The sequence below is a fragment of the Polypterus senegalus genome, chromosome 7 (genome assembly GCF_016835505.1).
Source record: "Polypterus senegalus isolate Bchr_013 chromosome 7, ASM1683550v1, whole genome shotgun sequence".
Classification (NCBI taxonomy): Eukaryota; Metazoa; Chordata; class Cladistia; order Polypteriformes; family Polypteridae; genus Polypterus; species Polypterus senegalus.
The window spans coordinates 162,892,218-162,918,106 of NC_053160.1; the positions used below are offsets into that span (position 1 = coordinate 162,892,218).

General features: G+C 38.9%; 1 protein-coding gene across 1 annotated transcript in view; it reads right to left on the reverse strand.

The window, feature by feature from the left end:
- The window catches only part of auh (AU RNA binding protein/enoyl-CoA hydratase), a 207,750-nt gene that overhangs the window by 164,327 nt on the left and 17,534 nt on the right, over positions 1-25,889 (reverse strand). Inside the window, exons 2-3 of the mRNA XM_039759472.1 lie at positions 25,242-25,309; positions 25,064-25,151 (exon numbers count right to left, since the gene is read on the reverse strand). Of these exons, the coding sequence (XP_039615406.1) occupies positions 25,064-25,151; positions 25,242-25,309 (156 nt within the window). The remainder of the gene's footprint in view (positions 1-25,063; positions 25,152-25,241; positions 25,310-25,889) is intronic.

Below are 25,889 nucleotides of genomic sequence, written 5' to 3' on the forward strand. Positions count from 1 at the left end.
AAAACATCCCCACAGCATGATGCTGCCACCACCATGCTTCACTGTAGGGAAGGTATTGGCCTGGTGATAAGCGGTGCCTGGTTTCCTCCAAACTTGACGCCTGGCATTCACACCAAAGAGTTAAATCTTTGTCTCATCAGACCAGAGAATTTTGTTTCTCATGGTCCGAGAGTCCTTCAGGTGCCTTTTGGCAAACTCCACACAGGCTGCCATGTTCCTTCTACTAAGGAGTGGCTTCCGTCTGGCCACTCTACCATATAGGCCTGATTGGTGGATAGCTGCAGAGATGGTTGTCCTTCTAGAAGGTTCTCCTCTCTCCACAGAGGACCTCTGGAGCTCTGACAGAGTGACCATCAGGTTCTTGGGCACCTCCCTGACTAAGGCCCTTCTCCCCTGATCGCTCAGTTTAGATGGCCGGCCAGCTCTAGGAAGAGTCCTGGTGGTTTCAAACTTCTTCCACTTACGGATGATGGAGGCCACTGTGCTCATTGGGACCTTTAAAGCAGCAGAAATTTTTCTGTAACCTTCCCCAGATTTGTGCCTCAAGACAACCCTTTCTCAAAGGTCTACTGACAATTCCTTTGACTTCATGCTTGGTTTGTGCTCCGACATGAACTGTTAACTATGGGACCTTATATAGACAGGTGTGTGCCTTTCCAAATTATGTCCAATCAACTGAATTTACCACAGGTGGACTCCAATTAAGCTGCAGGAACATCTCAAGGATGATCAGGGGAAACAGGATGCACCCGAACTCAATTTTGAGCTTCATGACAAAGGCTGTGAATACTTATGTACATGTGCTTTCTCAATTTTTTTATTTTTAATAAATTTACAAAAATCTCAAGTAAACTTTTTTCACATTGTCATTATGGGGTGTTGCGTGTAGAATTCTGAGGAAAAAAATGAATTTAATCCATTTTGGAATAAGGCTGTAACATAACAAAATGTGGAAAAAGTGTTGCGATGTGAATACTTTCCAGATGCATTGTATAATCATCATTGTGCAAAACAAATTAGTAAGATGCTCTGAACAAAAGTAATGAGTTCTAATTAAAGGTTTTGTTGATCAAAAATATTACCTTAAAGTGCATGCTGGGCTGACCTGGCTAAAAATAAAATACCATATAATAAGCTACCCAGCAAAGTTTTGTTTTGTGGATGACAGGATATCATTTATTAGATTTGAGTATTCGTAACTAAAGGACAAAATATTTACAAAAAAACAAGTGACTGACATTTTTTTTTTTTGGTTATTTACAAGTCATCTAATAAAATTATGCAACTGCTTTCTTCGCATTACTGTAATTAAGTAAAAATCCTTCTATATAAAAGCGGTTGGGATTGTCCTTCCGTCCCATGAGTGCCACGCAGGAGCGGAGTTTCACACACGCCCCGTCCATTTTGCAATGCACGACGGGATTTGTAGTTTCGTTTTTCCAGGTAAAAGATGATTTTCTACTCCAGACTGTGCAATATCGTCTTCTTCTTTCTTACTATATAAAAGCGGTTGGGATTGTCCTTCCGTCCCGTGAGTGGAAAGCGTAGCGGTATTCCGCTTATCACAGACTTACTACTTGCAGCTTGCGGTACGAAGCGGCATGATGTGAGCAGAGTTCTGGTGCACCCATCGTTCCCTTGCATTTGTGCGCAATGCGCTGGAAAAATAGACAAAATTATGTCTCTGGAAATAATTAATGTTGATGGAGTACAAATGCCTCACCAAATAGTAAATATCAGGGGGGTTCAAAAGGGCGACCTCAATATAGAAAAAAAAGTTTAAATTTCATCACAAAAATAACAGAAACTACGAGTATTAAAGTAATACCGCTCAAATGGAATATAACCAAATTAATGAGTTTGTATAAAATATCAAATTGATCTACTGTACATATTGAATTGCCTTAAGAAGTGGTCAACTTAAAAGTCGGTCGCCTTAAAAGGCGGGTCAGCCTAGTAAATAAATAAATCCCATGTAGATTCAGAACTTCTCTGCAATTAAGCAGGCAGTTAATCTGTTAAGATACATAGTGAAAGATGAATAACTACCACCTGCAGATCAGTACTTGTTAATCACCAAAGACTCCTTTGGAAAATGTGCTATGTGACATACTGTAATGCATTCAAAGCTTTCAGATGTGCTCTTACTTCCAGTAAACACTGACCTAACGTTTTTTTTTTCTAAATCCTAAATCAATTTTCAAGAAAACTACAAATAAATACCAAACAAAACAAAATAAAAATTTTACACAATCGATACATCCTTTATTAATCCCCAAGGGGAAATTCACATACTCCAGCAGCAGCATACTGATAAGAACAATATTAATTTAAGAGTGATAAAAATGCAGTACAAGTTAAAAAATGCAAGGTGGAGAGTGCAAGGCAGGTATAACAGACAATAACATTGTATAATATTAATGTTTACCCCCCAGGTGGAATTGAAGAGTCGCATAGTGTAGGGAAGGAACAATCTCCTCAGTGTCAGTGGAGCAGGACAGTGACAGCAGTCTGTCGCTGAAGCTGCTCCTCTGTCTGGAGATGATACTGTTCAGTGGATGCAGTGGATTCTCCATGATTGAAAGGAGCCTGCTCAGTACCCATCACTCTGCCACAGATGTTAAGCTGTCCAACTTTACTCCTACAATAGAGCCTGCCTTTTTAACAAGTTTGTCCAGACATGAGGCGTCTTTCATCTTTATGCTGCCACCCCAGCACACCACCGCGTAGAAAAGGGCACTCGCCACAACTGTCTGGTAGAACATCTGCAGCATCTTACTGCAGATGTTGAAGGATGCCAACCTTCTCAGAAAGTATAGTCTGCTCTGACCTTTCTTACATCAGTATTGGCAGTCCAGTCCAATTTGTCATCCAGCTGCAATCCCAGATATTTATAGGTCTGCACCCTCTGCACACAGTCACCTCTGATGATCACAGGGTCCATGAGGGGCCTAGGCCTCCTAAATTCCACCACCAGCTCCTTGGTCTTGCTGGTGTTAAGGTGTAGGTGGTTTGAGTCGCACCATTTAACAAAGTCTTTGATTAACTTTCTGTACTCCTCCTCCTGCCCACACCTGATGCAGCCCATAATAGCAGTGTCATCAGCGAACTTTTGCACGTGGCAGGACTCCGAGTCATATTGGAAGTCTGATGTATATAGATTGAACAGGACCGAAGTACAGTCCCCTGCGGCGCCCCTGTATTGCTGAACACAATGTCAGACCTGCAGTTCCCAAGACGCACATATTGAGGTCTGTCTGTAAGATAGACCACAATCCATGCCACCAGGTGTGAGTCTACTCCCATCTCAGTCATCTTGTCTCTAAGGAGCAGAGGTTGGATGGTGTTGAAGGCGCTAGAGAAGTCCAGAAACATAATTCTTATTGCACCACTGCCTCTGTCCAAGTGGGAGAGGAATCAGTGTAGCATGTAGAGGATGGCATCCTCTGCTCCCACTTTCTCCTGGTATGCGAACTGCAGAGGGTTGAGGGTGTGGTGGACCTGTGGCCTCAGGTGGTGAAGCAGCAGCCGCTCCATGGTCTTCATTACATGGGACATCAGAGTGACAGGCCGGAAGTCATTCAGCTCACCAGGATGTGTTACCTTTGGGACTAGGGTGATGCAAGGTGTTTTCCAAAGCCTTGGGACTCTCCCCTGTTCAAGGCTGCTCAGGTTGAAGATGCACTGTAGAGGACTGTCCAGCTCAAGCACACAGGCATTCAACAGTCATGGCGATACCCCATCTGGAACTACTACGTTGCTGGCACAAAGTCTCCTCAGTTCTCTGCTTACCTGGGCTGCTGTAATTGTGGTTGGGGGTAAACTCTCTGCAATGCTGGTATCAGCAGAAGGATGGGTGGAGGATGCAGTACTCGGAGGTGAGAGAGTGTTGTTCATTAAGTTTGCTTTCTCCCGGTCTCTCTCGATGAAGGCACCCCGCTTTGAGCTACAGCCAGTGATGATCTTCATCCCATCCCACACTTCCTTCATGCTGTTATTCTGCAACTGTTGCTCCAGTTTTCTCCTGTACTGCTCCTTCACCACCCTGAGCTGGACTCAGAGTTCCTTCTGCAAGCGCTTGAGCTCATGCTGATCACTGTATTTAAAAACCCTTTTCTTCTGGTTCAAAAGGCCCTTGATGTCACTTGTAATCCATGGCTTGTTAGCATAGCAGCGTACAGTTCTTACTTGAACTACAATGTCCATAAAGAAATTGATGTAGTCAGTAGTGCAGTCAACAACCTCGTCAATGTTCTCACTATGTGACCTCTGCAGAATATCCCAGTCCGTAGTTCCAAAGCAATCTATCAGAACCTGCTCCGCCTCAGGGGACCACTTCCTGAATGAGCATGTGGTTGTAGGTAGTTCCCTCACTCTTGGTTTGTTGTGAGGCTGAAGCTAAAGCGCAGGCAGTGGGGTGGCACTGTAAGTGGAAGGTTCAAATCCTTTTACCTCTTAAATTAAAACCAGTTTCACTTTTTTTGGCTGCATTATATCTTTATGAAGTAGTGATGTACAGCATGAAAACAATGCATGAATAAATTAACGTAAATTCCAAGGTCATTCCACAATAAACTAGAGGATACTTTATTCCACAACGTAAAGAAAAATGTGTTTAATACAACAGTTGACCTTTGCATGTACAAAAAAAAAAAAAAAAAACATGAAAGAAAAAAAAATATATGATTCTACTACATTGTTAAAAGAGAATTGATTTTTATGATGGTTGAACCACCTACAACTTTCAATTGCGTGAACATTTGGTCACTTCTCAGAAAAGGATGGGAGAGGAGGAGGACAGTCCCTACATTATTTACAGCAAAGATTCCATTTACTTTATGTGTTATTGTTTACAATCAAACTGATCAAGGTCCAGATAAAATGCCACCTAATAAAGTATTTCAGTCCCACCTCCAGATTCACGACGACTGTTCATATACTGAACAATGTTTATATTAATGACATTTCAGACCACAAAAACTATGGAAATATTTTAAAGAAGTAATTTTAGTTATTTCATGTAGTAGAGATGGCATGCAGAGTAATCCAAATTATATTTTTGTTCTTTAATGATCACTGTACACTCAGTGCTGCCAAGAAAGACCTCCACAACATCAAATTTTGACTAACAGGAAATTAGATTATTATGTTAACTTTTTAACAATCGCCTTCAGGGCCTCGTAACAACAACAACGGCTTACAAAGTACTGACATGAAATGTAAAGGAAATGGCAAGTGAAGGAAAAATAAAACCATTTAGTGACCAATAGGCCAAATTTTCACTGGATTGGACGAATCACCCATTTAGGTAACTTGCAACTTTCATTCACTTCTGTTAATGGCATTAGCAATATTTTTTGATATTCCTTTCACAATAATGAAAAGTAACGACCCAATCCAAATACAGGTATTAACTGTACTAAACTGTCTGCAATAACTTCATCCTCAACAGTAAGTACTTTGTTTGTAGATTAAAAATGCAGCAGAATCTTAACCAGAAAAACAACATCTCAACAGTCTTAGCATTTTAATATTAGTTACCCACGTCCTTTAGAACGGACTTCAAATAACTACTTTAAATAACACCGACAATCCATGTTGTAACCTTGGATCCTCTAATGGTGGACTACTCACTACTCCAAAAGCTAAGCATAAAAGAAGTGGTGAGATGGCCCTTTGCAAATATGCACCAAAAAAACAAGAATAAAGTTTACCAATACATATATGCCAGGCTAACACTGCAGATCAGTTTAAAATAAGAACTCCTATAAACCCACTTTATTTGGTTTTTTCATCATTATATTTTAGTTCTACTCCTGATAGAATATACATGTATAGAATTATCATATTCTTCAATTAATTTCCAATAATTATTAATCTCTTCTTTGTTTTCTTTTCTATGTGGCTGCCTGTGAAGCTCAAATGAAAGCAGATGCCTAATTTTCCACAAGACACAAATTTTCTAGGACAAAGCCTGAAAAACAAAAAGATACTACTTTAGAACATTTCTGTCGGGTATAATGCCTAGTAGGGGCTGTGCATTTTTTTGGCCTTGGAGCCCATGCAGATTTTCTTATTGTCTCCCAACATATATGGAGCTTATTATCTTTTCTATCCTCTCCAGCCAGCTGACCTTATCATTAAGCTCATCTTCAGAGGCTTAAAAAATGATTCTCTATATATACCACATTTCTAATAATAATATATCTATTTTATGTAAGTGTGTGTGGATTTATTTTTTGTATGTTAATTATTAATTCTCAATCTTCACCAATTTCAATTTTTTTTTTCTTGTAACTATATCTATATCATCTTGTAAAGAACTTTGACCTACATCCAGTTTATGAAAATGAGTCACAGAAATAAGTGCTATTGTTATCTAAATTTAATTTCTACTGCAACAACAGTCTGCACTCCCTCACACAGCTACTACAAAAGGACATACTTGCTAACGCAGATTCCACTAGACAACACTATATATCTTCTGTATATTACCACCCAAAAATGTATTATTTTTTACTGTATTATCTATCCAACAGAATTTTGTCTTTCCTGGGGTACTGGAGTGAAATTAACACAAGCTGGGGAATTTATTAGAGTAGATTTAATTGGGTGTTGGCAATCACCCATTGAATATATAGGGAGGGGAGAAAAGAAAACCCAAAGGAATAAGAATGCCCACATATGAGAATATGCAAATTTCACCCAGACAAGAACCATTATATACAGAAAGTCCCCTGAAACTTATTTTTATGATTAGATTATTCCTCCAAATTGCATCAAATCTGAATAAAGTAACATAATCATTCTATGTAAAAAGCCACAGAATGGAAGTGCAGATATATATTTCGTCCTGCTTCACTTGAAAGGATGTTTAAAAAAATTAAAAATTAATTTTGATATCTTAAGAGCATTATGTTATTATGTAAGTAAGCTAGCACAGTTAGTGACTTTAGGAAGATATTTTTCCCAAAATATTGTTGCATTCTCAATTCTAACTGAAGGAAATCTTAAAAGGTTTTCTTACGCAAGCATAAAAAACTACCAATACTGATATTTGAATAAGATACCAGCATATCAGACTGAAAGATATTCTAAGTAAACTCCTAGATTATTATATTTATTTTACATGGCATTTCCACCTCACAAAAAATTTGACATGAACTTAGTCCAATTCACTTTATCATGTGAAACTGCCATCACACTCACTACTCAACCAGGATATATATTTTTTTATTAATAAAAGAAAACCTGACAGTAAAATGTGAGAGCTGATGAGACAGAAATTACAATGACATGTGAAAAGTGAAAAATGGCAAATCAAAACATTGAGAGAGAAGTGTTGAATGATAAAAGATAAATAATTGTTGACATGGAGTAATTACTAATACTTCACATCTGGAAAAGTAAAAAAAAAAAAAAGACAATGCCTTAAAATGGAGGTCATGCATCTGCCTTTCCCTCATATTTGACTTTTCAATAACTAACAGTATTGTCTGTTTTGTACTCATTATGTATCGCTTTATTATACCTTTGCTTTTCTTTATCACATTTCTTTATTGTAGACTACTGATAAACATTTTACAGTCAGTCTACAAAGAGATCTCAACCAGTTCAACCCTTAATTTACTCTAAAGGAAAATAGCCACATTAATGCACAGTATGAGAACATTGTAAAAGTATCCATGGGTTTCTCTTGTTTGTAACCTTCAATCTGTTACAAGCAGCAGCAAATTACTCCAAAAATTCAAAAAGAAGTTGTAACAACAATATAAAACATAAGATGCAGTGGAACTCACTGTTAACTAAAAGATCAAGATATTGTGCTATTGTTACATTTTATGACATACTCTATGTCACAAGCAAGGCAGAAACTTTACAAGAAACCCTGGTTCAATGCTTTGGTCAATTGAAACATCATTATGGCAAAGCCCAGTTAAGAGAAACAATTGTCATGTAATAACAGACACTGCATCTTTTCAAGTGTATTCTCTGTTGTTTTCATTGTTCCATAAATGTCAAAGGCACTACAATTAACAGAAAATTAACAAATTGTAAAAACCGACTTAAAACAATTCAAATACTCCCAGTATTTTACAATACACAGTAAAAACAGTTTGTCATATCAGGTGCGATATCCTGATTAACAAGCATTATTACATAAAAATAATTGCATTAAATTTATATAACTTACTCTGTCACCTTCACTGGTGAACAAAAATGTGGTGGATAGAAAGTGATAAATTAAGTGCAACTCAGGCTGAAAGATAACAGCAAAGCATGTGGTGTATGTTGCCACCCTAATCCTACTGTATATATGAGGGGTGTTCAATAATTTATCTATCGGAGTATGAAAGAAAGTAGCAAGTTTGTTAAAACAAGTTTGGGTATGTTGTGACATGTGTCAAGGTTACTCATACACAGTTGTGGCTCAATGCGAGTCTAACATTCCAAGAGACAGGATGTCAGGAGAGTCCTCATGCGAATCAAGTTTGCTTCCTCACGACAATGCACCGGTTCACATGTCACATCAATCACAGGCTACGATCTGAGAATGTGGGTTCCAGCAGCTGAACCATCCACCCTACAGTCCTAATCTGGCTCCCTCAGATTATTTCCCATTCTGAGTTTAGAAGAAATCTCTCTGTGGACAGCAGTTTTCAAGTAAGGAAGATATCAAGGTAGCTGTGACATCCTGGTTTGAAGGTCAAACAGAAGATTTCTTTTTCAAAAGGGTTAAAGTCATTGCAGGAAAAGTGGACAAAATTTTTTTTGAAAAAGCTTTTTTTTTTCTTACTGAGGTAGATAAATTATTTAACACCCCTCGTACTTACTTTAATAAAGGCTGGGGTTCTGATTTATAGGAAAGTAAGTCTAGGGTGGGTTTAAAAAGCTCTGTCTAGTAACACTGTGGATAGTGAAAGGAAAAGCTCTAAGGCAGGCATGTCAAACACGTAGCCCACAACAGAAATCTGTGCGGCCCGCATGCCAGATCCTAGTTAGCACTAAACTTGTACAAAATGATTACTCTCATTTGTGATTGAATTATTCTGCATCTTTTGCATTACTTATTGACTTTTCTTACTTCCGCCTTCTGACAAAAGCGTGTTTTCCCATGGCATTATGGTACCGGAAATGTCATCTGCTAGTAGAGTTCCAGCTGCGGTGTCAGCTCCTCGATACCCTAGGCATGACACCGCCCCCTCATCACGAGCCTTGACCAAAGTTAATGAGCCGCGATGTCGCAACTGAAGTGCTAGGCTGCAGAAGCCTGGCAGGCTACACTACTGGCTGGGCTGCTGAAACTGGCCACTGGGCAGAACTGACCATCACAGACAGACACTTTATAATCCCAAGGGGAACTTCACATACTCCAGCAGCAGCATACTGATTAATAAAAAAAAAGATTAAAGAGTGATAACAATGCAGGTATAACAGACAATAACTTTGTATAATGTTAACGTTTACCTCACCAGGTGGAATTGAAGAGTCGCATAGTGTGGGGTCTCCTCAGTCGGTCAGTGGAGCAGGACAGTGACAGCAGTCTGTTGCTGAAGCTGCTCCTCTGTCTGGAGATGATCCTGTTCAGTGGATGCAGTGGATTCTCCATGATTGAAAGGAGCCTGCTCAGCACCTGTAGCTCTGCCACAGATGTCAAACTGTCCAGCTCAATGCCTACAATAGAGCCTGCCTTCCTCACCAGTTTGTCCAGGCGTGAGGCATCCCTCTTCTTTATGCTGCCTCCCCAGCACACCACCTCATAGAAGAGGGCGCTCGCCACAACCGTCTGATAGAACATCTGCAGCATCTTACTAAATTATTGGTAGGTCAGGGGGCTTTTTGCATATCGGCTTATTTTACATTATAAACTTTGCGCTGTTTGCGTCACCATACTCTTACAACGTTGAGAATGCGCCTGAGAATATCCAAATGGAATTGTTTGAACTGCAGTCAGATTCTATTCTGAAGGCAAAATGCAATGAAGTTGGTGTGCCAGGCTTGTGTGCTTACCTGCCACCCTCGTATGTGCAGATCTGTAAGTTGGCACTGAGGGTACTATGTTCAGAAGCACTTACCTTTGTGAGCAATTGTTTTCGTTAATGAAAGCTACCAAAACCCCATATCGCTCAAGATTTACTGTTGAGCACCTTTCATTCCTCATAAAAGTTGCAGCCGCACCAAGATTTCAAGCCCAATATTGACGAACTGGTTACTAACAAGAGATGCCAAGTGTTGGGAGAAAAGAAATAGATCTCAGACTGTAAGACTCCTATAATAAGAACCTAGCTAAGAGGCTAAGACTCTAATTGTACATTGTTGTACGGAGATTGTATGGAAATAAATTGTTTTTCTTTAAACTTTAACTGTTACATTTTTTTTTAAGTTTTCAGTATAGGAAAGAAAGCTACAGTAACTTTGTATAATAGTATTTGTTACAGTGCAGCCTGCTGACGTACGTATGGCAGTCGAAGCGGCCCACCAATGGTAGTGAGTTTGACATGCCTGCTCTAAGGGAATTTGAAAATATTGTTGATAAAGAGAGAGAGAGAGAGAGAGAGATTAGATGTAGAGAAGTCTGTAAATTTGGTGTTTGAGTACCTTATACAGGTCAGAATGACTGTCATTTTGCATCGAAGTTGTGTTTTATTGTTTAAGTTACTAGCCACGGTACTGGTCAAACACAGGTAATAGAATTATTAAAAAATATTTGTTATTTAATGCCCTACTTGTATCTTCAGCTCCTTTGCTCTGTACTTGCGTTTGTGAACATCTCTTCACTGGCACACCCTCTCTCAAGCACATTCTTATAAAGCCTGCTTCTCGGACTCTCATTATTTTCAAAGCACCTTTCTCACCTCCTGTCAAGATCTATACATTCCATCTTTGAAGGAGACTCTCTCAGAGAGCACCTTAACTCCCCCTTATTCATCTCACACTCGCAATATCTTCTGTCACATCACCAAAGCCAATCTGAACCATCACACAAAAGCCAAAAATTGCTCATAGAACACACAGACCTTAGTGTTTTATTATATAGTAGATAGATTAGTTTCATGAATTTTATTATGCATACAATAATGCAAAATGTACGGTTTTTACCAGCTTACTTAAAAGTGTAATAGTGGCATATTATATAGTTTAGTTATTTTTTATTCAAAATGTTCATTGTAAAAGATCCCCCATAAAAAAAGTCATGTTAACAGTCTAAGTCATTTTCATACTATAGTAATAAGATTTTTTTACATTTTCCAAGTTTCTAAATACAGAAGGACAATTCAGAACTGCTCTACAATCTAAACTAAGCTTGCAGAACAAAGAAAAATTAAAAAAAAATCTACACAAATTCATTTCAAATCTCATAAATTCTAACAACCAGACTAAAAACAGTTCATTATAATAATAATATAGTCAGGTTCTCAAAAACATTTCCCTGATGAAAGCAACAGCCATAGACTTATTAAAAGGGATCTTTCATAACAATTTTCTTAGAAGTAAGTGAGTCAACTAAGAAGTGAAAATTAACCACTGAAAATCCAGTTCTCATTACTGCACTCAATCACCAAGGTCACATAGTAAAATTCGATCTTGGTGGCTTTTTGCATTTTACAATTTACCAGTCGCTTAGTACAATTAAGAAAAACACCTTAGATATAAAAATATTATATATTACTTCATATACATGCACTGTGAGGGAGTATATATTATAAATATACACAATCACATACACGGGAATAGTACTGAAGCCTCATAGATACAGTGTGCTGGGTTGGAATTCCAGAGCCAGATGCTGGCAATATGGAGTTAACATCTTCTCCACATGTTTCCATAGGTTTAAACCCAGATACTACACTTTTCCTTCCACATTCCCAAAGAAATGCAAGTTAGGGTTACAAACTGTGCGAGTGTGGTGACGTTCATGAGTGGACTGCAATGGATAGTTTCTGGCCCAGTGCAAGCCTGAAATGGATTAGATGGGTTTGACAATGGGAGATATATTAAATGTACATTAATATTGTTATAAAAAGGTATGATGGAGCCCCAGCAGCGTTTCTTGAAATATTTCTGCTGAATAATCTGCTGACTTAAAGTACTCAGTATGTCAGGGACAGGAAGTGCAGCATTGTTCATAATGGCACTCAGGATTTATTAGCTTGTTGATTTGGTGAGCCTTTCTTGAAGTGATGTTTCCAGCCCAGCACACCACAGTACAGACAATTGCCAATACATTTAGAACATACAGTATATTACTGGTCATCATCCCATGAACAGCATCCTTGCCATAAACCATGCTATGAGTGAAGAGAGTATTGAAGTAAAGAGGAATCCTGAAGAAAAAACCTGTTGCATTCTTCCATAAACATCGACTTTCACACATGTTTAATTCAGGTTTTCTTTCAAAGGCTGGTAGTGCTCTGAAGCCAATGTAGGATAAGTATGAGAGAAAGAGGTTTTCTTTTATAAAGGCGGCAATAGCAAGAGAACAGGGTTGCATGCAGTAGATTCAACTTTTGCTTTTTGGAAGTTTCTGGATTAACCCCTAGAATGGTTTTCAGTCCTCGGATGAAGAAGGCAAACTGTACATTGTTCATTCAGACACATTAATAAAAAGACTGGAATAGCAAATATACTAAACACAAAAACCCAGAGGCTTTGGGAAAATCAAACAATTTAACAACATGCCAGGCATGTGTATTAAAATATTTTAGTTAGTGACTGTGAGAGAAAGGGACGACTACAGTATCTTACTTTATGCCATTTAGGCATCTATCTTGTTTGATATTTCTTGCTTTAAATTTCCTTACTATGTAACTGAAATATTTTAGCTTAAACTCGACTAACTACAGCATAAAATAAAATTTAAACCAACTAATCTGTCCATATAGCAGACCATGGGCTTTAATCTTCTCCAGGACCATGATTCAAATTTTCTTTTCTCTGATTTTTTGAATAACTTTTTTTCATAGCTGTTTGTGTTTACTGTATATATATTTGAGACTTTTCTTGATAACTTTGACTCTTTGAAATTCATAAGACTCTCTAGACATGTAAGCATTTTTTGTAAAAGAAAATCATCTAACCTACTGAAATGTGAAAATGAAAGAAAATGCAAGGTGAATATCAATAAAAGAAAAAACGTTTGGATCAATTGCCATATATACTGTAAGAAAGTTTTAGAAAATACAAATAAATCTACAATTAATATTTTAAACTAAAAACTATTGACTCTCAACTAGAGTGTTTATTCATTGAAATGATTTATCACCAAATAAAGTGAAATGCAAATTAATTCATCAGTAATACAGTTTCTTTTACCTTGAATGAAAACTATTAGTTAAATTTCCTGACACCATAATGACTAACATTTCCTAAGGTCAAATATAACTGCATTTACAATTTGCACTATACATTACTGTTTAAATACCAATGAAAAGGCGTGTAAATTTAATGTTTGTACACTTGTGTAAAAATAGGTATTTGCTTAACACATCTGCAAGTTTTTTTCATATCCTAGATGGAAAGTAGGTAAAATATTTAGACTTTGTGCTTCATTATTAGAAGCTAAACTCCTTTGGTGCCGTTTGACTATATGATTTTTCTTGGTAATCTAATCACAATGATCTCACTTCTGCACTTCAGATTCCTTTTACAGGCCCATGTGCAGTGTGCACCCACGCCACCTTTACAGAGTTGATGTGCTTAACACAGCTGGTTCCTTTTTTTTTTTAATTTTCATTTGAGGAGATGGTGCATGATCAATTGTCATCTCACATCTAATGACACCTGCTGTGAAATTTGTCTTATCTGTATCACTGACAAGTCCTGCATGCCATGTTTGTAGGCACTGATGCAGAATGCACAAAAAAAAAAAAAGTAAGCTGTATTTAGATTTGCTAACTAGCTATGTTACCCTATCTTGCTCGGGGAGTTTCCTAAGTTATGGGGCCATTGGTTACTATGTATCAAAAATACCATATGAATAAAATAAAAATACAAATATTATATACAGAAAAGTACTTAACTGCTTTAGTTTCACGAAGGGGACACTTTCCCCCACTCTTCTAATTGCAGTTGATTCACAACAGGGAAAAACAACCCTGCTGTTCAAATGTCTGTGGGCCATGAAGTGACTTAAAACTAAAACTGGGTCACAGGGCTATAAAGGTTGAGAAACAGGGCTCAAAGATAAATTCTGTAATTCAGCTAGACAATAAAATTGTTATCCCTAAGTAGCTGGTGGTTAAGGGGTTAGGGTTTTTTAGCAGCAGTTGCTACCTTTAATAACCTGACATTTTATTAATGCTCTGATTTAAGACATTTCCAAACCTAGTTCACTTGGACTAGTTTCTTCAAACAGTGGTGCAATTTTCTCGAAAGTCTGGCTCATTAAGTGCTGACCAAAACAATCGCACTGAGACCCTTACAAATGGGTGTTCTTAGTGCTGTATCAAGCGAACCCTTGAGTGACTTGCTTGAGGTATGAATGTAATCCAACATGGTACCAATCTAACTTTATTAAATACTATACATTATGTGCAAAATTCTACGTGCTGTGGAAGTCGCACTTTTGTCTACTGTTGGTAATGGTGGACCTTCCTTTATAACATAATGAATTGAGGATTAACATGGAGAACTAATAACAAATACAGTAGTCCCTCCTCGATCACAGGGGTTGCATTCCAGAACCCCCCGTGATAGGTGAAAATCAGCGAAGTAGAAACCATATGTTTTTATGGTTATTTTTATATTTTTAAGCCCTTATAAACTTTCCCACACGGTTTATAAATATTCCCCACACAGTTATACAGCATAAACCCTTTGTATTCTGTTAGACATTAGGTAAGATTCATTGAAATTATGTATGGCATAAACCCTTTGTATTCTGTTAGATATTAGGTAAGATTCATTGAAATTATGTATGTAAACACACTATTTATATACAGTAAAACCTAAATATTATTTTAAAGATATCGAGCGTCTCTGATATCACATATGTTACAGCCATTACAATAGACAGGCCACCAGCAATAAACATGTACAATGCAAGAAAAATTGTACACAGTAAATGTGTGTACAGTGACACTAAATGTACGTACATGTACTAAGTACTGTATGTAGAAAATTAATTATGGTTACTCACCAACAATGACACAACGACTTGTCCGATAACGATGAGTTTAGTTTTACTGCACAACAAAGGAGAGTGTTACAGCTTTTCTAAAGGAGCCTCTTCAGGCGACCGTGTAGCATCGCTGTTGTTCTTCTTCCGGCAGTCTTCAATCCAAATCCCTAAAGCAGATTCCATCTGGACTACCGCCTTATTACGTCCACTTACAACTCATTTTGCGCCCTGGTTAAAAGGACACTGCGGCCGTAGATCTTATATTCTTTTCCTCCTTTTTAAATAAAAAGAATCGTGGACTCATTGATGCCATAATGGCATCCTACAGCAGTGTAGCTTTTCCCTTTCTTCAACATATCCAAAACTTTTACCTTTTCGGCAATCGTTAGCATCTTCCGTTGGCGCTTGGGCACGGCCTCTGAAGCAGTAGCAGATCGTTTTGGAGCCATAATGAAGGGCTTGACTATGCACAAAGATAAACACAAAAGAGCACAAAAGTTAACTCTTTACACAGCGAAACACCTTGATGCTGAATGAACGAGACAAGACTTTCTGGTTAACGGTGCGGAATCGAATTCGGCGCCCCATCACTGAGCCAATCAGCACACAGGACCTTAACTGCGTGCTCTGATTGGTTAGCTTCTCAGCCATCTGCCAGTAGCGTCCCTTGTGTGACATCAACTGGGCAAACCAACTGAGGAAGCATATACTAGAAGTAAAGACCCATTGTACGCAGAAACCCGCGAAGCAGCGAAAAATCCGTGTTATATATTTAGATATGCTTACATATAAAATCCGCGATAGAGTGAAGCCGCGAAAGTCAAAGCACGATATAGCAAGGGATTACTGTAAAGGGTGGAAAAAAAAAAAAAAAGGCTAAATAGGCACATAAGTAAAAATGTAACATAATTTGCATAAAACTACTCTCACAAAGACTAGCAACACCTGATTCATGCTCAAAGCCTCGCAGCCTCAGACAACAACTGACAATATTTTTTTATTTATTTATTTTTTTTTTTTTTTAAATATGATAAAAGGTACATAAATTTACTTGTGTTCAGATAAATCAAAACACATGTGCAGGTGTCAAGGAATGAATAGCATTGTCCTGTGAGACAGACAATCAAACATTCTAATCTTACACCACTACAATGATGTAGGTATCCTGTCATATAGGTAGGCGGGACATCCTCTCAATGTGTGCACTAACTTTGACATGTTTCTCAATGTTAATCAAGCATTTTAAGATAAATATTAATAACAAACGTACAAAAGTTAAGACAGTACTACTCCATTCCTATTGTAGTGACCCTCTGTATGAATAGAGGAGGTGGACAATATGAATTGTGGAATTACTAAAAAAAAGTTAAAAAGGTTTATTCTTAAAGGTTTCAGTAATGACTTCAAAAAAGGAATAGTGTCTTTAAGTGATGTTACAGTAAGAAATGCAATACGCTATTTGCATCACATGATCTCATTAGACCTTCTTCTAATGCAAAGAATGTTGGTGTCATATTTGACTCCTCCCTTTCTTACTCCACCCACATAAACCACATTAAGAAATTTTCTTACTTCCACCCCCATAACATATCCTGCGTTCGCTCATTCCTCTCCTTTTCCAATGCTGAGAAACTTGTCCATGCTTTTATCACATCCTGCATTTATTATTTTAACTCCCTACAAACAGGTGCCTCTTCAAATCCTATATCACATCTCCAGTTAATTCAAAACTCTTCTGCAAGAGTCCTTACATGAACCAGCAACAGTGAGCACATCACACACATCCCACTTTGCTTTCACTGGCTCCCTGTCTCTTACAAGATCGAGTATAAAATCTGATTAATAACCTGCAAAACTTTAAATGCCCTTGCACCAGACTACATCAGTGAGCTTCTCCAACACAATGCTCCTGTTCGCCACTAAGGTCCTCTAATTGTGGCAATCTTGTTCTGCCCCACACTAACCTGCACTCTATGGGAGACATGGCCTTCAGTTATACAGCGTCCCGACTTTGGAATGAACGCGTAAAATTACTTAGATCAGCTGACTCCATTTATTCTTTTAAAAACAACTTAAAACTCATCTATTCAGGAAGACTTTTACCTTAGCCTAACTCTCTGCCCCTCATTTCAGTTCACCTCTCCATCCAGATGCTCAGGATAATTTGTGGGAATGTTGTACTATAAATAATGTGATTTGTTCAGGCATTTCTTTTAGTATTGAATTTAGTATTGTACTCTGGTTTATTCTTTCTTTTATTCAGTTTAATGCTTTTGCACATCCTGTGTTTATTTGTTTACTGTTCTATGCAGAAACTATGTGTATCATTTTGTTTTAAGCACCTAGAGCATGGGAAAGAGGTGCTATATAAATAAAATGCATTACTATTATCCCAGACTGCCACTTCTCCATCCCAAGGACTAGCCAGTGGAGAACATCCTGACTGTTGCTCAGGCACATCATTCAGCTGCAAAGCACACCATCTCACTAATATGACTTGTGCACTTTTGCTCTTTTTAGTTCCATTTGTTACTCGTTAACCCTTCCAAACCTACCCAACCAGATCCAGCTCTTGTTTTAACCCTTATCTCTCTTTGCATAGAGAGCTGCATGAGGCCATCTCCTGTGAATATCATTATTTTCAGGGAGACCAGGCAGATTAGCCCTCAAGTTTCTTTCCCCGGTTTTAATTTGCACAGGTTAAGGTCCACTGGCTGCGGACAGTCACACTGGTGCCAAAAAACAAATGACATGCCGCAACAGACATGCCACTTTACAGCCGAGACACTACACTATCTTCCTCCAAGCAGTGCTTGATGCGGAACAAAAGTTTAGCCTGTGTCTTTTTCCTCCTTTTTCCTTAATTATTACTTTTACACAAAGGGCTCAGGAATCCCCCTTAGATATCAGAGTGGGTATATAAACATCACGCACCACTGGTACCAGCCCTGTTAGAGCCTGTGAGCTCCACAGCAGTGTGGTGCTGCAAATACACATGTACTATTCCCATTCAAACTATGCACATGATGCACTGATCAGGCTGCCTTCCCTCAACTACACTGCATTCCTGCTAAAAAGCAAAGCACAGGAATCTCATGCACTGTGACTATGAATGCCTAACAGCTTTAAAAAAAAAATAAAATAAAATAAAAAAAGGGACAGCAGTTTGACACTAAGGAAATTTCTAAATATGTTTGAAGCCAATCAATAATATGTATTTACAACTGCAATACGTCCAGCCAATTGGACATAGATGATATCATCGACCATCGGCTCAGGCCAAACTGGAAAAAGACCACGCATAAACATAGCATAATCCTTTAAAACTCATTTATTTACAGGCATATTCTCTTCCAAGCTGCCGATTGTCTTTCTGTTGGAGTAGAAGACAGAGTGCTATGCATTTGTGTACAACAAAACTTTACAAATAAACATTGCTGTAAAAAGTTGCAGGTAACCCATACCCTGTATATAAAGGAGGGCTACCACAAAGTACACCTGGCAGACTACTGTATTCATTTGTAATTTGTCTACCCCATCTTATTCACATTTAAAACGAGTAAATGTTTCCTTAGTAATTCACAGCTAAAATGCAACTTTGCACAAGACAATTTACTTCTGTGTTTAAATTGGTATTTGATATAAACGGTATGTAAATAAGGAAGAGAAAGTTTTATGAGCCCAACGTTATATGCAAACATGGTTCTGCCTATTCAAGTCAGGTTACTATCAACACAACAAAGCATTCCAATACTTAATCCAATTTAAAGTGTTGCATGGGAATCCTACCAAAGCTGGACAGGGCACAAGGTAGGAAACAAGCCCCAGTAAAGCATGACATATATAACTACATTCTCAAAAGGACCAATTTTGAGTTGCAAGCTAACCTATGCTGTAATATAAGTACTTATACTTGTACTTATATATTGTAAGTAACTACTTGTTTAGCAGTGTACAAAAGAAACCAATGAAGACAGAAGGATAAAATGCAGACTCCAAACGAACTCTCATTGGGCACAGGACTGAAGCTCAGCTCACTGAAATTATGAAGCACCAATATAAACCACAGCACCACTGTGCCAACCTCCATGTCAATAAAAGATTATTCTTTATTTAAAAAAAAATATATATATATATATATATATATATATATACACACATATATATATACATATATATATATATATATATATATATATATATATATATATATATATATATATATATATATATATATATATATATATATATATATACACACACACACACACAAACACACATATTGTGAACTTGGATCCGGACACAGACAGACGGACATCTTTGTTTTCACCCAACACACCGTTTATTTACAACTATATACAAATTATTTTCGTGCACTCACAACCCCAGTGCCTCCAGCACCAAATCCCCAATGTCCAGGCCTCACAGTCCTTGTGCCTTTCTTTCCTGGCCGCCTCCAGTCCTCTCTCCAGCTCTGTCCACTTCCACCTGACATCCACTGCTCACTGAAGGGAGACGGCCCCTTATATCTGATTCCCGGACGAGCACCAGGTGTTCCCGGCATTCTTCCCTTGGCCACGCCCCAGCGTAGCGGAAGTGCCGGGCTCCCAGGATAATCAGGCACTGGGTCGCCGCCTGGCGGTGGCCACTGGTCCCTACAGGGCTGGGCTTCCAAGCCCTCCACCCGAGGCCTCCAGTATAACCAGGACGGACGCCCCCTCGCGGTCCGGAGGAGGCACAAGCCCTCCTCTGGTCCTCCAGGCCGGGCTATATCTATATCTATATCTACACACTATATATACTGCTCAAAAGAATTAAAGGAACACTTTTTAATCAGAGTATAGCATAAAGTCAATGAAACTTATGGGATATTAATCTGGTCAGTTAAGTAGCAGAGGGGGTTGTTAATCAGTTTCAGCTGCTGTGGTGTTAATGAAATTAACAACAGATGCACTAGAGGGGCAACAATGAGATGACCCCCAAAACAGGAATGGTTTAACAAGTGGAGGCCACTGACATTTTTCCCTCCTCATCTTTTCTGACTGTTTCTTCACTAGTTTTGCATTTGGCTATAGTCAGTGTCACTATTGGTAGCATGAGGCGATACCGGAACCCTACAGAGGTTGCACAGGTAGTCCAACTTCTCCAGGATGGCACATCAATACGTGTCATTGCCAGAAGGTTTACTGTGTCTCCCTGCACAGTCTCAAGGGCATGGAGGAGATTCTAGGAGACAAGCAGTTACTCTAGGAGAGCTGGAGAGGGCCGTAGAAGGTCCATAACCCATCAGCATGACCGGTATCTGCTCCTTTGGGCAAGGAGGAACAGGTTGAGCACTGCCAGAGCCCTACAAAATGACCTCCAGCAGGCCACTGGTGTGAATGTCTCTGACCAAACAACCAGAAAGACTTCATGAGGGTGACCCAAGGGCCCCATGTCCTCTAATGGGCCCTGAGCTCACTGCCCAGCAGCATGCAGCTCGATTGGCATTCGCCATAGAATACCAGAATTGGCAGATGCACCACTGGTGCCCTGTGCTTTTTACAGATGAGAGCAGGTTCACCCTGAGCACGTGACAGAAGTGAAAGGGTCTGGAGAAGCCATGGAGAACATTATGCTGCCTGTAACATCATTCAGCATGAGCAGTTTTGTGGTGGGTTAATGATTGTCTGGGAAGGCATATCCATGGAGGGTCACACAGAACGCTACAGGCTTGACAAAGGCACCTTGGCTGCCATTAGATATCAGGATGAAATCCTTGGACCCATTGTCAGACCCTATGCTGGTACAGTGGCTCTGGTGCACGACAATTCCTGGCCTCATGTGGTGAGAGTATGCAGGCAGTTCCTGGAGGATGAAGGAATTGATACCATTGACTGGCCACCACACTTTCCTGACCTAAATCCAATAGAACACCTTTGGGACATTATGTTTTGGTCCATCCAATGCCACCAGGTTGCACCTCAGACTGTCCAGGAGCTCAGTGATGCCCTGGTCCAGATTTGGGAGGAGATGCCCCACAACACCATCTGTCATCTCATTAGAAGCATGCACCGATGTTGTCAGGCATGTATACAAGAACACAGGGGCCATACAAAGTGCTGCGTACAATTTTGAGTTGCTGCAATTAAATTTTGGCAAAATGGACTAGCCTGCCACATAATTTTTTCACTCTGATTTTTAGGGCGTCTTTGAATTCAGGGCTCTGTAGGTTGATCATTTTCATCAAACGATGTGGCATCCTTTCGTTCCTAACACATTACCCAGTCTATATCAGTATAGATATCCAGGAGGATTTCTTTTTCCCCATTGAGATCTGATGTGTTTTCAAAGTGTTCCTTTAATGTTTTTGAGCTATATATATATTTTATACACATACACATATACATACTAGCAAAAAACCCGCGCTTCGCAGCAGCGAAGTACTGCCTTAAAATTTTTATTAAGAAGAAAAGTAAACCATTTTAAACTGAGGGAAAATATACCATTTATTAATTTGTTAAGGATTTCTTTGTATGCCACGTTGTCAGTTCAGCCCTCCGGTTGTAATATGACCAAGCTGTGCGCTGAGCTTACTCTTGAGCATGCAACGTACAGTTGGCCATGTGAAAAGCAATCTTGCCTCAGATCTCACAGCTTGGATTGCTGCTGTCATAATCGGTTTGAGTTTCATGGTTTGTTTCAATTACGTTAGTATTTGCTGGACTGGTTATGTTGAAGTGACAATCAGCATCTGTCAAGCGTTGTAAGCATACAACCGAATTCATCGGCATTTCACTCTTCTAGTGCTCCTGTGTAGTATAATTATCTCCTGTACCATCATCAGTCCACACCTTGAACCTTTCCCAGTCATTCAATACATAAGACACAATGTTCCTCCGGATATCAAGAGTGAGCCTGATATGGCCATGCAATATGTAACACAGAGAATGGAAAAGGCAGGCGCCATTCTCCGTGCATTGAAACCACTCGGTAAGTGACAGTTCTTTGATTGATGGTGATCACCTCGATAAACATGTTAATGGGGGTACTGTTGGAACGATAAAGGAAATGGGTACCTGAACAATGTAAACGAAGTCTCAAATTATACTAATAAAAGGCAAAGCCCTCACTGACTGACTCACTCACTCACTACTAATTCTCCAACTTCCCGTGTAGGTAGAAGGCTGAAATTTGGCAGGCTCATTCCTTACAGCTTACTTACAAAAGTTAGGCAGGTTTCATTTTGAAATTCTATGCGTAACGGTCATAACTGGAATCTACTTATGTGCATATATACAGCCATAGCCTGCAGCTCGGTCACCCTGTGAGGCGGAGTTGCATCCCTCATCGTCACCCCTCCCAGGTAATTGAGTGACTGCCCATATAAGAATGTCCGTCGGCAGCAATCCAATAAACTTGCTGCCGCTAAATATTTGCAGGTGAAGGACTGTGCTTATGTAACGAAGATGAGATAGTCAGGGATAGACTAGTGTTTGGCACAAATTTAGTGAAAGTGCGAGAGAAACTTTTAAGTGCCGGTCTTAGCTAACATTAAATAAAGCCGTGGACATGGCAAGATTGCACGAGATAGCACAAGCACAGCTGAGAACCTTCAATGCCTGTACTCCGAGCAGCTCACGTGAACGAACTGTGAACGCAGTATGCAGACAACAAGCAAGAGCTCCAAAGAGCGCTGAACAAAAAACGCATTACACAACTGAGAAGGGAGCAAAAGAATATGAAGCGAGTGACGCATACAAGCATATTCATAAGTGCAGCTACTGCGGAAACAAAGCACACGGTGGAAAAAGTCAATGTCCAACTAAAGGAAGACAGTGTAAAAAATGTGGTAAATTGAACCACTTCTCTAAAGTTTGCAGGACTGGGAAAGGTAAACCCATGCATGCAGTGTATGATGTCTCAGATAAAGAGGAAGACGAGCTGTTTATTGATGCAGTAACAAAGGAACAACCCTCTGTAGACCTATCAATAGGAAAGCAAGGTGTAAAGCTTAAGTTTAAATTAAGTTCACAGACACGCTGCCGCTAAATATTCGCAGGCAAATCCACAACTTAATACTGGGAATGCCTGTTAAACATCTTAGATTCACGAGTACCAATTTGGGTAGCAAACATTATGATGAATGAAACCGGTTATCTTTACAACGGTTGACAAATACGGAATGTAACTTGAACACAACACATCCTCCAAATACGAATCTAATTGAAAGAAATAATGATAATCAAATCCTTGATGACAGCAACACTCAGAACAGTCACAAAACAATTACATTGACAATCATGTTACGTTATTTTTAAAACGTTTCCTTTTCTTTTTCATAACTTCTTTAACACACTACTTCTCTGCTGCGAAGTGCAGGTATTTTGCTAGTTAGTGTGTGTATATGTATTGACAGACAAAAAAAAAGAATTTTTGAAATTGTTGCAGATTTATTAAAAAAAGAAAAAATGAAATATCACATGGTCCTAAGTATTCAGACCCTTTGCTCAGTATTTAGTAGAAGCACCCTTTTGAGCTAATACAGCCATGAGTCTTCTTGGGAAAGATGCAACGTTTTTCACACCTGGATTTGGGGATCCTCTGCCATTCCTCCTTGCAGATCCTCACCAGTTCTGTCAAGTTGGATGGTAAACGTTGGTGGAGAGCCATTTTTAGGTCTCTCCAGAGATGCTCAATTGGGTTCAAGTCAGGGCTCTGGCTGGGCCATTCAAGAACAGTCACAAGAGTTGTTGTGAAGCCACTCCTTCGTTATTTTAGCTGTGTGCTTAGGGTCATTGTCTTGTTGGAAGGTAAACCTTCGGCCCAGTCTGAGGTCCTTAGCACTCTGGAGAAGGTTTTTGTCCAGGATATCCCTGTACTTGGCTGCAATCAGTCATCCTGTCCCTGCAGCTGAAAAACACCCCCACAGCATGATGCTGCCACCGCCATGCTTCACTGTGGGGACTGTATTGGACAAGTGATGAGCAGTGCCTGGTTGTCTCCACACATACCGCTTAGAATTAAGGCCAAAATGTTCTATCTTGGAGTTTGCTAAAATACACCTGAAGGACTCCGAGATGGTGAGAAATAAGATTCTCTGGTCTGATGAGACCAAGATAGAACTTTTTCTTGGAGAATCGAACCTCAGACGTGGTTCGTTTATTTGACAGTATGTAGATCGGGGTAGTTACATTCAAGGGAACCACCTATACAATCAGATTGTGATTCAGACTACGAATGCAATAAATAAATAAATGAATACCAGTAGCAGCGTACTGCACGATAACGTGCAGTGAATACACTTGACGTGAAAATTCCTAGTTTTCCTCCTCTTTCTCCATCTCCGTTTAGCATTCATTTGCTCAGAGGTTGACGCGCTTGCTGCTTCCTGAGCAGCTCTTTTTATCCACACTAGCAGCCCGCTGCTTCTCTTCTTTCGTCGGCATCTTTTCGCATTAAAACTGATTAAGTTAGTTTTTGTGTTGCAATTACTTAGTATGGTTTTCTTTAATTTTTCACTTAAGCCGGCACTTAAGTCTTTAATCTGCCTCAAGAATGATTAGCGAAGGTGGTAGGAAATGAGAACGGCGCCCATACGCATATGCCATACGGCCACCCTGCCAAGAGTTGATTCTACAATAAAATAAAATAAAAATAAAAAGTAATAAAAATCATCACCCCGAAAGCGGATAGTAGACGTCACGTAATATATGTGAACCAAATTTCAACTCAATAGGTAAAACGGTTTGCGAGCTACAGGTGATTTAAAATCCTGGACAGACAAACAAACAGCCACAGTAGAGTATTATATAGGAAGAAGATCTAGATTTTCATATGAGAATAGCAGCTCTATTTGTATGACCACAAAGCACAGAAGAACAATTCTCATATACCACAGTAAGAACAACAACAAAAACAAAAAATCAGGTTAAAGTATGATTTGGAAAAAAGTGTCTTTACCTGCACAGAATATCCCAGGCACTAAACTGCAGAGAATTACTGTTCTAATGCTTTTGTTTCCTCTCACGTTTTCCACCGTTTCACTCATCTGAAATTAAGGAAAATAAGGAAATTATTTTCGGTAGGATAAAACTAAAATCTGGAAACTGCTATAAACAGCTTTATATTTATTACATACCATTTTCACAAGATTTTTGCTGATTGCATTTTTTGCTTTCGGCCTATTTATTCCAACTACCACGATTCCTACAAGAAACGAAAGAAAGAATAGGTATGACTGACTAATCACAGTGAAGTATGGTCCCATGATAAGTTAGCCTTTAATGGCTTAAAATTAGCTCACATAGCCACTAATATTTCCACTGCTGCAACATTAATAAGTGCAATTTGCTCAACTAAAATGTCAACTTAAAGGGCATTTTTCACAGTGAATGCCATTAACAAGGAATTTGTAACAACCATTTTAACAATGTGTGTGATAAAAAAAAATGCAATAAATAAAAAAATAAATAAGTAAAAGCCAATTATTTCCCAGTATCAGGAAGAGTATTGATATTATAGCAAAGCATAAGGGAAGTATTCTATATACTGTAGACCCCTCTGCTATTTCTTTGTCTACTGAGCATATATACTTGATAAAAGTTAAAACAATATGGTAAATTGAAAAAATAAACTCAATAATGTCCTGAATAAGTGGTTATCACACATGGTAACTAGACATTTTCTGTTATGAAGGATGTTTTATTTTGAACATTCATAAACCATTATGGTCAAGTTTTTTTTTTGTTTTTTTTTTTTACAGTTGGCTTTCCTTGAAGTGTGCAAT